The sequence below is a fragment of the Leptosomus discolor genome, chromosome 6 (genome assembly GCF_034619465.1).
Source record: "Leptosomus discolor isolate bLepDis1 chromosome 6, bLepDis1.hap2, whole genome shotgun sequence".
NCBI lineage: Eukaryota > Metazoa > Chordata > Aves > Leptosomiformes > Leptosomidae > Leptosomus > Leptosomus discolor.
Genome location: NC_141396.1, coordinates 18378552 through 18391003, shown reverse-complemented (window position 1 = coordinate 18391003; position 12452 = coordinate 18378552). Strand labels below are relative to the sequence as shown.

The following is a 12452-nucleotide window of genomic DNA, read 5'->3' as shown; positions in this document are numbered from 1 at the left end:
TTAATATTCCCATCATGCATACTGTTGAGAGTGTTGTAACAGAATATGCCTGAATAATCTAAGTTCTCAAGAAACAAATTAAATTAATTTGAATTTGGAGACAAAGCAAATTGTAAAGAAAAGAAAATCAAACTGCTTTACTCTCTTCACAACAATCACCTTTAATTCAGCCTGAGAAAGTTTATTTGTCCTCTTTTACAAAGAAAATAATAAAAGAAACTATTCATTTTATCTGTTATGGCTAGAGGTCCAGCAACTGCATGATTTTTACGTAATTAATGTCTTAAAGCTGCACATCTGAGGAATACTCATCATTTTTGATCCTCCTTTAAAAATCCTGGTCATCACACACCGTGATTCAGAGCACTCTCCTGCTTCCTCCCACCCCTACTTTTTGTTCAGCCACCTCCCGGATTCTACTTTTTGCAACAGTACAAAGGTAAACTCTAGCATTTACTGTGAAGTGAGTTTACAATGCTATCTATCAGCCTTATTTGTTTAGGGGACATCCTCATAGATGCAATGGGATCTATGTATAGATGCTTGATAAGGTGTATCTTGCTGGAAAGGCATGCTTTTGCCAGCCTGGAATTTAAAGATACTCAATAAATTCTACGTTCTAATTTAGGCTGAACAAAAAACTTTCTTCACTGATCCATTTAATTTAAAGTGAACTGGTCGGTTGCTGAAGGTTTTTAGAGAGTAAAAATGGGGGGATATACTGGAGCAACATAAAAGTGGATGAAATTCCCATTGCTACTTTCCTCTAGGATAAAGCAGTCCAAAAACATGGCATTTCAGAAAGGTGTAAATAAGACAAAAAGAAAAATCAAAGGTGGCATCACATTGAGTGTGTCAAATGCAGTCTTCAGTCAGGCCCCAGGCCATGAGGCACTTCAGGAGGAAGCAAGAAAGCATGTAGCCCTGCCACGTATAAATATCAAAGTACGGTTCCCTAAAAATAGCACTTTTATTGACAAACCAACTTGTAAAAGCCTCTGCTGAACAGCTCTCCCAATCCAACACACAAGAATCTGGCAACCTACTAACACGCCAACTAAAGAAATATGCTGACATCCATGATTTTGTAGATGGCTATAACTACAAAAGCTTCAATTAAAGTCAAGTCTATACTTAAAGTTTCTGATTAACAATGAGACCCCAGTTTCAACCACCTACAATGACAGGACTTGCAAATATATCTGCTTAAGTTTAGCGCAATTGCTTGGATTTTTTGTCTGTTTGTGTTTGGCGTTTTGTTTGTTTAAAAACTAAGTAATTTATGGAGTGGTTGTATCATCTTTACTGGCTAAGATGATTTACTGGCAATGGCAAGACTGGTCCTTCAGTTTTTGTTTTGGAAGCCTGTTTTTGTCTTTTTCTATTTTGCTTTGGTTATTGGTTTACAATCGGAGCAGCATGCTACCTGCACTTTAAGCAAGGTTTGTTGCCCTATTCCCTGAGAAAACTGAGCAGCCGAGCAATTGGATTTCAAACCCAGAAGTCACTTCTGAGAAGCAGCACTGTGAATTCCATGCACAAGTCAAGAGTAAGTTAGCGGTATTGAGATTTGGGGTGACTCCTAGAGGCAGATAAATTAACTCCATCTCTTCTTTTAATGTGATCACAGAATTGCATCAAAACCTTTTGAAAGCTCACCGGATTTTCCGCCATTATAAAGTGAAAAGGGGAAATGATGCTGTTTCGTTAAACAGCTTTTCTCTCAGAGGATGTCTTGAAGCCCTGCACAGTATTTGATGCTATGTATCTGGCCTCCAACAGCCATTACGCATCTTAATGCTGAGACCCTGGGCTCAAAATCTTTATCAACTAGATCTGCAAATACATCTACTTATGCCTAGTGCAACTGCTGATCTAAACAAAGGAAAATAATGGTCATCCAGAGATGGAAAACATGGCTATAACTATTGAAAAAACACAATTTTAAAACATAGTAAAATTAAACAAGGTTTTGCTGTGTGTTTTTTTTAATTATTATTTCCTCCCATGTGAAACAATGCTTTAAAATGAGATCTTATATACAAAAACAAAATCAGAAAAACAGCCCTCTCAAACAGTAGCCATGAAATAGGTCTGAAGGCTTCTATTAAAAAAAATAAGATGTACTTATAAGATCATCTCATGGAATGTAAATATGATCAATGCTGCTAATAAAAGGAGATTTTTGACCACTCAGAAAGAATGAAGGTGACATGATTTGCCACCAGGAGATGAATTTAATAACAGTAGAACATACCAAACTCTGTGAGTGCCCAGTTGGGGAAGTGCAAGCAGTTTTTCATTAAAATAGAGGGGGGGGGAAGAGGGATTAATGAGAAAAGAATTTTCTACTATAAGTTGAGAATGTTGTGCTAACAAGTGCTCCAGGGAAAAAGACAGAAGAGAAATCATGAAAAAAAATCCTATGTGTTTGTCAGCACTCATTCTGTATTTTTCCAAAGTGCATAGATACTAAGCTCACTGAACACAGATATAATATTGTGTGATTCCCTCCCATAGAGCTTAGACAGTTTATAGGACAGTTAAACATAACTTACAGCATAAGCAATCAGCACAAAATACAATGCAAACTTTCAAGTGCATTTACTAAATGAAATTCAAGGATGAAGAACCTCTTACCTCTCAATGAAATTAAAGACTTTGGCTGCATTAAGTGTTTTGTTCGAATGTTAAAAAGACTGACCTTACACAAAAATATCTATAGATATACAAATTCAAAGACACACACGCACTATCAGTACACAACAAGCAAACCAGGCAGCCTAGATCTTAAGGACATGGCAAAATTAGTAAAACTGCTGGTAGGGCAATGGTAACCTAACTGCAGTTGCTAGGCCAGAAACTTTCTGTCTTGCCTTATTCATTAAATCCTTAGCAAGACAAATGACAGTTAATGGGAAAATTGTTGGCAATCCACTGGAAATATGAAGTGTCTTGCAATGATGATGTCTTATTCCACCTCACCCACCTTTTAACACCTGTGCCAGAGGGGATATTATAACAGGATAGGCTACATACTGCATCAAGAGAAAAAATGATGTACAGAAAACAGAACTATTCTCAATAGGATTAGTCCTCTTTATCCCATAAATGCAAGAAATCACCCTCCTTTGTTTCAGTGTACCTTGAAAAAGCCCCAAATGCCTAAAGCTCAAGTTGCAGCTGCTTTGGAATCCCTGATGACTTTTTGTTTTGTTCTATTTTGTTTCTTTCAAAAATTTTTGTATAGAAGCACCAAGCAACTAAGGCAGCAACGCACTGGCTGAATTAACAGCACAAGGTAACCTATAGAAGATTATTCTGTGAGAATGTTTTCTTCAGAAAGAAAACCCCAAACCACCCCCCAAGCGCACATATTTGCTTCTATTCTAAGCCAAAAAAGCTACGCAGCAGACTCTGTCAATGAAATAATTTCTGCCATATTTTATGTATATGAATACCAAAACTTGGTTCTTCAACGTACACAACCATCAAGTGCTCAACCACCACCAGAAAGCATGGAAGATCTCCAAGCGTCTCTACACCTGTCCCCAGTGCTGTCATAGCGCAGGAGGGTTTCTGGTATAGGGCCATTCAGTGACCTGAGACGAAACCATCTTTGCACTCAGCATAGCTAGAGTCCAGCTGTTGGGATCTGGTTTTAGAGCTTACTAGGGTCATTATGACATAAAACAGTCTGAGCAAGAATCAGAATCTTTACTAACTTATCTTAGGCATATTTTATTTTACGTGCAAGTTTCTCTAACGTGTGTCTGCCTTACAATTGAAAAGGACTAAGGCCTTTTGAGTAATATTGTGGAGAGGGACTTCACAGATAAGGGTCTGGTTTTTGCTTTGCCAAGGACATCAGATGTGTCTATACAAGTCACTTGGTATTTTTGCTTTAGTTTCCTCTTTTCGAAATCCTTCAGAATTTTTGTATAGACAAATGCAAGAACAACCAGGACACTTCACCTACTAATGAGATGAGAAGCCATATATAGAAATAAAATTACAACATTTTTTATTTTAGGATTATTTTATGCTCGGCTTACAAATGTTGCCATGCTAACTGTTGAAATTACAATTGTCTATGCTGAGTATACATCATCTATGACTTACTTTAATTTTTGAGATATAAGCTGAAGTACTTCTGCCATTTCTAAAAAGTGTCAAAGAAAACGCAGCTTGTGTAATTGCTATACATTAGAAATAGTCAAGTTCCCACTAATCATTTTAACAAGTAATATTGTGTACATAAAGAACGTGTAAATAAAATCCAAACTCTAAAAAGATAATTGAATAATTTATGCTTTGTAACACATTCTTAATACTGCTTTTATATTACCACAGAATTTGAAAATATACCACAAAATATTTCAATTGTAGAATAAAAACAAATAAATAATACAAACATTTTAGATTAAACTAGCTGTTTTGCCAGATTCTGTTCAGAAAAGGGAAACGTTACACAAACTGGAGCTTGATCTATTGAAAGCTTCAGGTGCAGGTAAGCTTAGCTTATCATTTCATAACTTAATAAAAGATGCATCTGAAAGAGAATATTAACGCTTCTCACATACTGACATATTTCAGATCACACCAATAACATAAAAAAGTGTTTATCTGCTCAGTGTTATGACTGAATTAACAGTTCAGAACTGTTTAGAGTCAAAAATGAGAAAGCGTGCCCTTTGCCCTCACCCCCTTTTGTTTTAAAATGCTTCATTTATAGTGATTTTAATGTAACTTTTCAGACAGTCATATAACAGATGATATATACCATACCTTAAATGTAGAAAGCCCATAAAGTCTTGCAGTGTGAACAGTCACTTGTGAAATATTTGTAATGTTAGATATAAAATCCTCAAGGTATTTACAGGCTTGTTCCAGGTGTGTTGTGTTTATGATGATTTGAACAAGCTATAAAAGACAAACAATCCTCATAAAAATCCTTTTTGTAACACCCATTGTAATGTGATTTTGTAAATGGTTACTTCTTTCAGCAACAACGCTACTAGAAATTAATTGCAGTATTTCAGGTTACCACCTGTTACCTGTTAGTTTTCAAGTTTGCTTTCAAATACCACTGAGGTGTAATACTACATACAAATGATGCCATTTTAAAAATTAAGACTGCAGGCACCTACTCAGTGAAATAAATCCAATTGATATTTTGGAATTAAAAAAGGAAAAACAAAGGAAAATATATTGCCAGAAACAAGTCACTGATTTGTACCACAAAAATAATTTTTAAAAAATTACTGCTGTAAAAAAAAAATATTTCACAATATTGTCTGCAGAGTGATGCATTCTGAAATTAGGGAATTTAAAAAATAAGGTTGTCAACTCTTCTCCCGCCACCCCACCGCCAACAATGGTAATAGTGTGCTTGTACACGACATTAATGTTTTTATAAGCAGGACCTACATTTGCATTCGGTTCAGAAAACAGACAATGTACATAATGCATAGTAACTGAAATATCAGTATATTATATCTTAATTCTCACCACATACTGTCTGTTTTAGTGAACACTAACATAATGCTTGGTAAAATAAGGGGCTTTTTTAAACATTTTTCTCATAAAGCATACTGACTTGATAATAAAACACCTCAAAAAATACTAGTGAGTTTATTTCCATATCCTTGAAAACATTCCTGTACCAATTTCAAGAACACAGAAAATTACATGTTAAAAAAAATCGTATGGTTTGTCTTACTAACATGACAATATATGATTTATAGAGCTCTTTCCTCAGCTTATTCTTCTTGATTTCATCTATACAAGAGGTTCCTGCAGTTTAAAAACAACATTCAATATGACATAACACTGCTCTAATGCAACAGTGTAAGTCCTGTTCAGCATGTTTCTGTAGGTACCTGCTGTCTCCTGACATTGCACATACCTGAAGTGAATGTTCAGAGCTATTCACTGTCTCACCCTGTCTTATTCTGTCCAATAAACAAATTAAACCATGAGTCCTGATGAAGAAACAACATGCACAAACCTACTAAAATATTTTAATTGCAACTACGATAGAAAAAATTATATGTGGTAGCGTGAACTTGAGATTTTAGATTTCTTGATCTAGTAGGCTTACTCTGAAACTTTACACAGTTCATGTGAGAGAGATTTTCTCTCCCCCCTCCGTCTTTCTTTTTTTCAATAGGAAGAAAAAGAAACTCAACACTGTGCTACTACTTGCTAGACAGGAGCAGAACACATGAACCATGCTCTGTATGCAACCAAAGAAGTATGAGTCTTTGGCTTATCTCTTGCAAATCTCTGTTTATCATACAGGAGACAGAACTCTTTCATTGTCATCTCTCTCAAAAGGCACCTCTGTGTAAATATACTCCCAACTAGACCCAACACTGTATTTTTATTATTTATATAACAGATATTGATGCTTTTTTATACTTCATCTTTCACCTCCTTAAATTTTCAATTTTAAAGCAAAGACTATTTGTTTTTTTTACACAAATCTTAATACCACAGTATATCTACATTTACAAGAATAGTTTTAGTACAAATTGTCTTAAAAACCACAGTTTTGGGTAATGTGTTTTAAAACTTACCTCTGTTAAACCTATATGAGGTTTTTTAATTAGGTTCTGTAAACAACTACTTAGAGTTCTTGTAAGCAGCAGATTTGTAGATTTTCTGAGCATATCATCTATTTCTGTTGAGCTGAAAAAAAAGTTTATTTTTATAACTATGTGGTACATCACAATACTTTGACAGTAATACTCAATATTTTTTTTTTTTTCCCCACAAAGGGAACTTTTCATGTTGAGAATTCCCTATGTGCATTTAATTTGCGGTTGCTCCAAGTCTTCTGTGATCTAACACACAGAACACCTCTTTCACTTACCAAATTATCCATTAACTGAATTTCAACACTGAAGCAAAATCTGTTATTTTTAGATTTTGGACATGTTTATTGACATAGCAGTCGGAAAGAGTAATTTGTGGGTTTTAATGAGTTACTAAGGAGGTCAACATGCACTCATTAGTACGTGTAAATTATAAACAGTATCAATTAAGAATGTGTGAAAGCGAGTCATTTACATCTTTAACAGTGCAGAAGAGGGTGACCAGCCACGAATACCTTCCAGATTTCAGATCAGTGAATGTTATTTTATGTAATTAAAACTAAGCTTTTGAAGACCAGAGAGGAAAGGAAAGGGGAGGGGAGAATTGTGATGTTTTCCATCATAAAATGGTGGGATGGAAGATGGAACGAGCATGCAGACAGCACGTCTTGTTGAAGGAGAAATCATTGCTAAGGAAACTCAAAACACTGAGAAAGGAAAGCCTGTTCAAAGTATCCAGTGATGCTACACTATTATCTCTGAAATTGTCAGTATCAGAGTATATTTTTCAAATCTTACATGCTTTGTCAAATAAATAAAAACTCTAGATTATTCAAACCAGTCAATGCTGTTTAAAAGAACAGTTTTAGACTGCTTACCATACCAAGCTACGTTCACCTATACAGACATACACATCTTGAATACAATATATATATACACATATGAAATATATGCTATAGGATTGGAATAATAGATTAAATATATATGTATTATTATATTTTATATATATATTATATATGTAAACTATAAAGCAAGCACAGCTAGCAAGTACACAAGAAAATGTATTTTCATTTAATATATATTTTTAGGTCACCTGGAAGTTACAGTTACATATTCCTGATACTTTAAGCTTACCTGCGATGAAGTGACTCTGAAAACTTAAGGCTTGCATAAATAAATTCCTTAACCTGGATATAAATCTGAGGCACTGATTGAGACATTGGAAGCTTCTTTGGAAAGGACTGCTGTGAAAATAAAAGATAGTATTATCTTACACTTGAAACTGATTCTAAGGAGAGCCTGGTATTAAACACAACAATTAGAAAGCCACTTAACACTATCACTATTTTAATCTATCTTAAGCTTTTGTGTTTTTCATCAAATACAAAGTTGTATGTGTTGAGCTGACTTCTACATCTGTTTAAACAGCTTATAAGCAAAATAGAACTTTATCACTTATTTAAATTGCAACAAAGTTTGGAGACTTTATGTAATTTAAGATCCCTCTGTAGAAAGCGATTTACAAACACACATTGAAAAACAGGTCTCAAACTGCTTTTATTCTGAATTAACAAGATAGATGTAAGTGGGATGAGAAGTTCAAAAATGCAAACAATTTTTTTCCAAATAAAGTAGTGCAAAAAAAAAAAAAAAAAAGTTTGAGAAGTTCAATACATCTGGAATTTTCAAAGCACCTTGAGAATGTTTAGGTGAGTATATTTACTATCATATATTTACTTTCTCTTGACGGCTCACAAAACCAAAGCAGTTTGAATTATTTTCAACAATGTGGATTAACATATGAGAAATACTAGTAGTCTGTAATAATAAAAGCACCTGTCTTACTTCAATTTTAAAGCTGATATTGTATTTGGGAGGACAAAAAGAAAAAACAAATTCAATTGAACGTACAAATACCAAACAGATATTTCTGCATTGAACGCATAGTTTTTTTAATCTGCAGAACAATTAACTTTCTGTTTACTCTATTACTAATGCATGAGGAAAACAATTAACGACTGGTATCATCCCTGGAGAATTCCATTTCTCTTAAAAAACCCAACAATGCATTAATCGACAGCAGCTCAACATTTTTATATTACAAAAACCAAGACAAAACAGATCACCTTGCCATTCTCCTGATCATATCTCTTTATTTAAGATTAGGTGGTGTCATAAATATGTGGTGTAAGTGTCAGGCTTCTGTGTCATTCAACAATGATAGTAAACATTCTTTTAACAATAAAATTAATTTCAAATATGTGTCCCTCTGAGCACAAATATGTATTCATCATTTAATTGCTTAAATGCAATTAATTTTTACAGATAAAACAAGTGCTATTACATACAGCTATTTCAGATCATCACAATATTCTGTCAGCAGGGCTTGAGTTTCAACCTTCATATACCAAATGATCTAAGAGAAGTAATTCTTTGTCCTCTGCAGTGTCTGGCCAATACAGGAAGGACACAACACTTTCTGTCTGATTATTAGAGTATGCACCAAGAAAAAAAAAAAAAAACGACAGAGATACAACCGATTGTTTCACTTCTGAATACAGAAAGGGACTAATATCAGATGGTATAACCAAACCACGACAGTTTGGCATATTTAATCTAAACAGCACAGTGCAGACAAGACTGTTTTGTCCAGTCAGATTGGATTTGCTATGTTAAATATCTAGTAGGCTCGGATCATAATTCTGCCCAATGTGCTACAAGCAACTCCTATGATAAACTTACCTGTAAAATGTGAAGGTGATTCATCCTAACCTACAGTTAAGAATGAGACATTCACTCATACTCATCTCTTTTTATACTAGGTGGAGAGAAACAGACATTTTCAAAGGTGAAATTCCCCTTAATCTGTAAAAGGCATCAGAGATGCATCAAATGGAATTAGCCCTCTGGGGTGTCTTTTCCTCTCTATCAACTACACAGGCTTCTCCAGCAACTAGCCTGAACTTACACATCTATTTTTTTTATTATTTTTTTCTAAATGTCAAAATGTAGATTAAATTAACCCACCGAATAGGACTTCCCAGTGCCTTACAGCTTGAGGCAACAACAGAGAGGTGAAGTGGATGAGATAATAAACAGCAACCAATAGAAGTGAGGCTGGAGCATTTATAAAGTTTCCCCTCCATGTGGATTCCCTACTGTCTAGTAACACATAAGGTAACACTACAGTTTTTCTTTCAACAAGGATACTTAATGATTCTTTCTTCTCTATTCCACTGCCTAGTTGACAAAACTTTTAGGAACTCAATTACCTTCGAGACTTCTGCCCCTTTGCTAAATTTGAAGTCAACTGAACTGCTTCAAAAATTGCTAGGACACAACGAAAAAAACCCTCTGACTGCCTTATTTCTAATGATGTCTTTCTGCTTTACATATAGGTTTCAAGCTCTTTTCAGAGATACATAAAAAAACCTTTTTCCCTGCTTTAGAGATGGATTAACAGGGACAGAGAGATGTGAATTGACTTACCCACACCACGCAGCTAGTCAATGACAGAATTGGGTACAGAATCCAACCTGATTCCCAGCTTTACTCTCAAGTTCACCAGCCCAAAAACTAAGCATCAGTGAGATTCTCCCCATAAAATATCCAAAAAAAAGTGCTGCTCACTATGAAATAGAAACCCCTCTCTGTGTCAAAAACCAAAATGAGAATTGTTCGGTACAGAACATAAATTTCCCTTCTGGTGAAATAGGAGCCAAAGCTTTGTATTAATCATACATACATGTAACTACACACGCCCACATGAGTAATGTCCCCTCATGCATGGTAATACACCAGAGAGAGAGAGAGAAAGAGAGAGAGAGAGAGAGGCTAGCAGATAAAATTATTTAGTGCAACCTAAAAATCTCTGCAATTTATTAGCAAAATATTTCATGCTAAATAATATCCAGGGTGTGGTATATTTCCAACACTGTAAGGGATTTCCATTCTGTTTATCTTGTTTTAGTATTATAATGGGCAAGTAAATGAATTCAGTAGAGGAAAACATCCAGAAAGCACTCTGGAGTCCTATTAAAAAAATCAGCATAAAACCCACCTTAAATTTTTCATCTTCACTGCAATACTGTATTAATGACATGCAGCTGTTACATTTGCCTGGTAAATCCCTGCTGAATCATGGAATTACCTACAAAACTAAAAAGTTGTTATATCTGTAGCAATGGATCATGTATAAACCAGCTTCCCTCTACAACAGTTACTCCCACTGTCATGTGGTTCATAGATTTAGTTCCCCTCTATAGACTCCATTGTGAGCCTGTTATTTCTTCATCAGTATTACCAAAACCATATTTGAATAGCAGAACATACTAATCACCTTTCCATGAAAGAAGTTTGTCGCGAAGAATGGCTGAGACTATGAAAGAATACCCTAGTGGAACACTAGCACAGCAGAATTATTTAGTCCCTCCACATTTATTTTGTCCCACACACTCAAACACGAATAATTAATTTAACAGTGAAACACAAAAGTTGTTGTCTCTAACTGATCCCTGTTTTACACGTATTTTTGCAATACTACAGCATATGAGTTACTAAACCCAATGAGTTGCAACAAAATTTAACTAAAGACAGACTGTATTGTAATTACATAAAGACTGCAGCAATTAAGCTGTATTATTAATTTGTTTACAAAACAATGGGTTTCATTATTCACTCAAACATCACAGCAAATGACTAAAGCTTTAATTTTCATATTTACTTATGACTAGATAATTACACACAAAGGTGATTTAGCCTCTTAATCTACCTAGCTTTTCAAACTTTAATTACTTTTTAATTATAAAAATCATTACTGTGTGAAGTGTCCTTAATTGGATTTCAGCAAGCTTTCATGACATAAAACTTTTCCTTACCTTATCAAGTTCTGGATCTTGAAAAGGAAATTTGCTTATAACTATTTTGTATTCCTCTTCATTTGCTACAGGAATAGGGCTGTAGTTGTCTGCTTCAAAAATATCCCTAGTGAATTAGTAAAGTAAAAAAAAATTAGGACATATAACTTATTTACAGTATTTTCTAGCATTAAAATGTGTAAATGTATATAAATTTTACTACCATATTTAGGTGTGCAGCTTCAAAAAGTTGCAAGCTGCAATCATCATAATTTCAGACATCCAAACTATTTTTAGTTGAAAGTACCTTGTATATGCTAACTCTTTATACTGTGTCTAATCACAGAGAAAACTCAGCTGAAAGCGTTTCCATATGTATGACTCAAAGCATAATACAGCAAAGGAACTTAAGATCAACTGGTCTACTCCAGGGCAAACCGTAATGAGATACTTATTAATTACAGTAGCCTACACTTTGCCTACACTAAAGCAGATATTCAGAGTGTCTCACTTAGGTACCACAGCTACATATAGTCAATGGAGATTCAGAGAATTTCAACTAGATGTATGGCCATGGCATTATTTAAGTTCTCTCTGGACTACTAGTACTAATCAAACAACTATGCTAAGAATCTAGAGAGCTGGAGAACCTTAAGTGGTCAATTTCATTTTAAGGTTTTTCTGTAATACAATGTAACATTTTATGATAAACAATTTCTGCATATTTAGACATCGCATCCTATCTGCAAACAGGCTTTGGAGTACAGTCCCAGGCTGTCGTATTCATGGGTTTACAATTTACTCAATCAAATGATTCCAAGGAATAGGTGGAAACCAGCCTGCATGAGAAAAAACCCATGAAGATGTACTGGCAATGTCAGTAGTCTATCAGGGAGATAAGCATGTCAGCTAACTGTGAACATTAAGACAACCTAAATTAGGAATCTAATGCCCTATTGCAATAGCACAGAGTTATTAGGTTCCTAATAAAGAAAAA

At 34.6% G+C, this 12452-nt stretch overlaps 1 protein-coding gene across 5 annotated transcripts in view; it reads right to left on the bottom strand.

Annotated features, from left to right (window-relative positions):
* Nucleotides 1-12452, bottom strand: part of EXOC6 (exocyst complex component 6) — a 101348-nt gene that overhangs the window by 42999 nt on the left and 45897 nt on the right. For all 5 annotated transcript variants that reach the window (XM_086467412.1, XM_086467411.1, XM_086467414.1 and 2 more), the window contains 4 exons: nt 11477-11582; nt 7734-7843; nt 6582-6693; nt 4789-4923 (listed from right to left, as the gene is read on the bottom strand). In XM_086467412.1, the coding sequence (XP_086323538.1) occupies nt 4789-4923; nt 6582-6693; nt 7734-7843; nt 11477-11582 (463 nt within the window). The remainder of the gene's footprint in view (nt 1-4788; nt 4924-6581; nt 6694-7733; nt 7844-11476; nt 11583-12452) is intronic.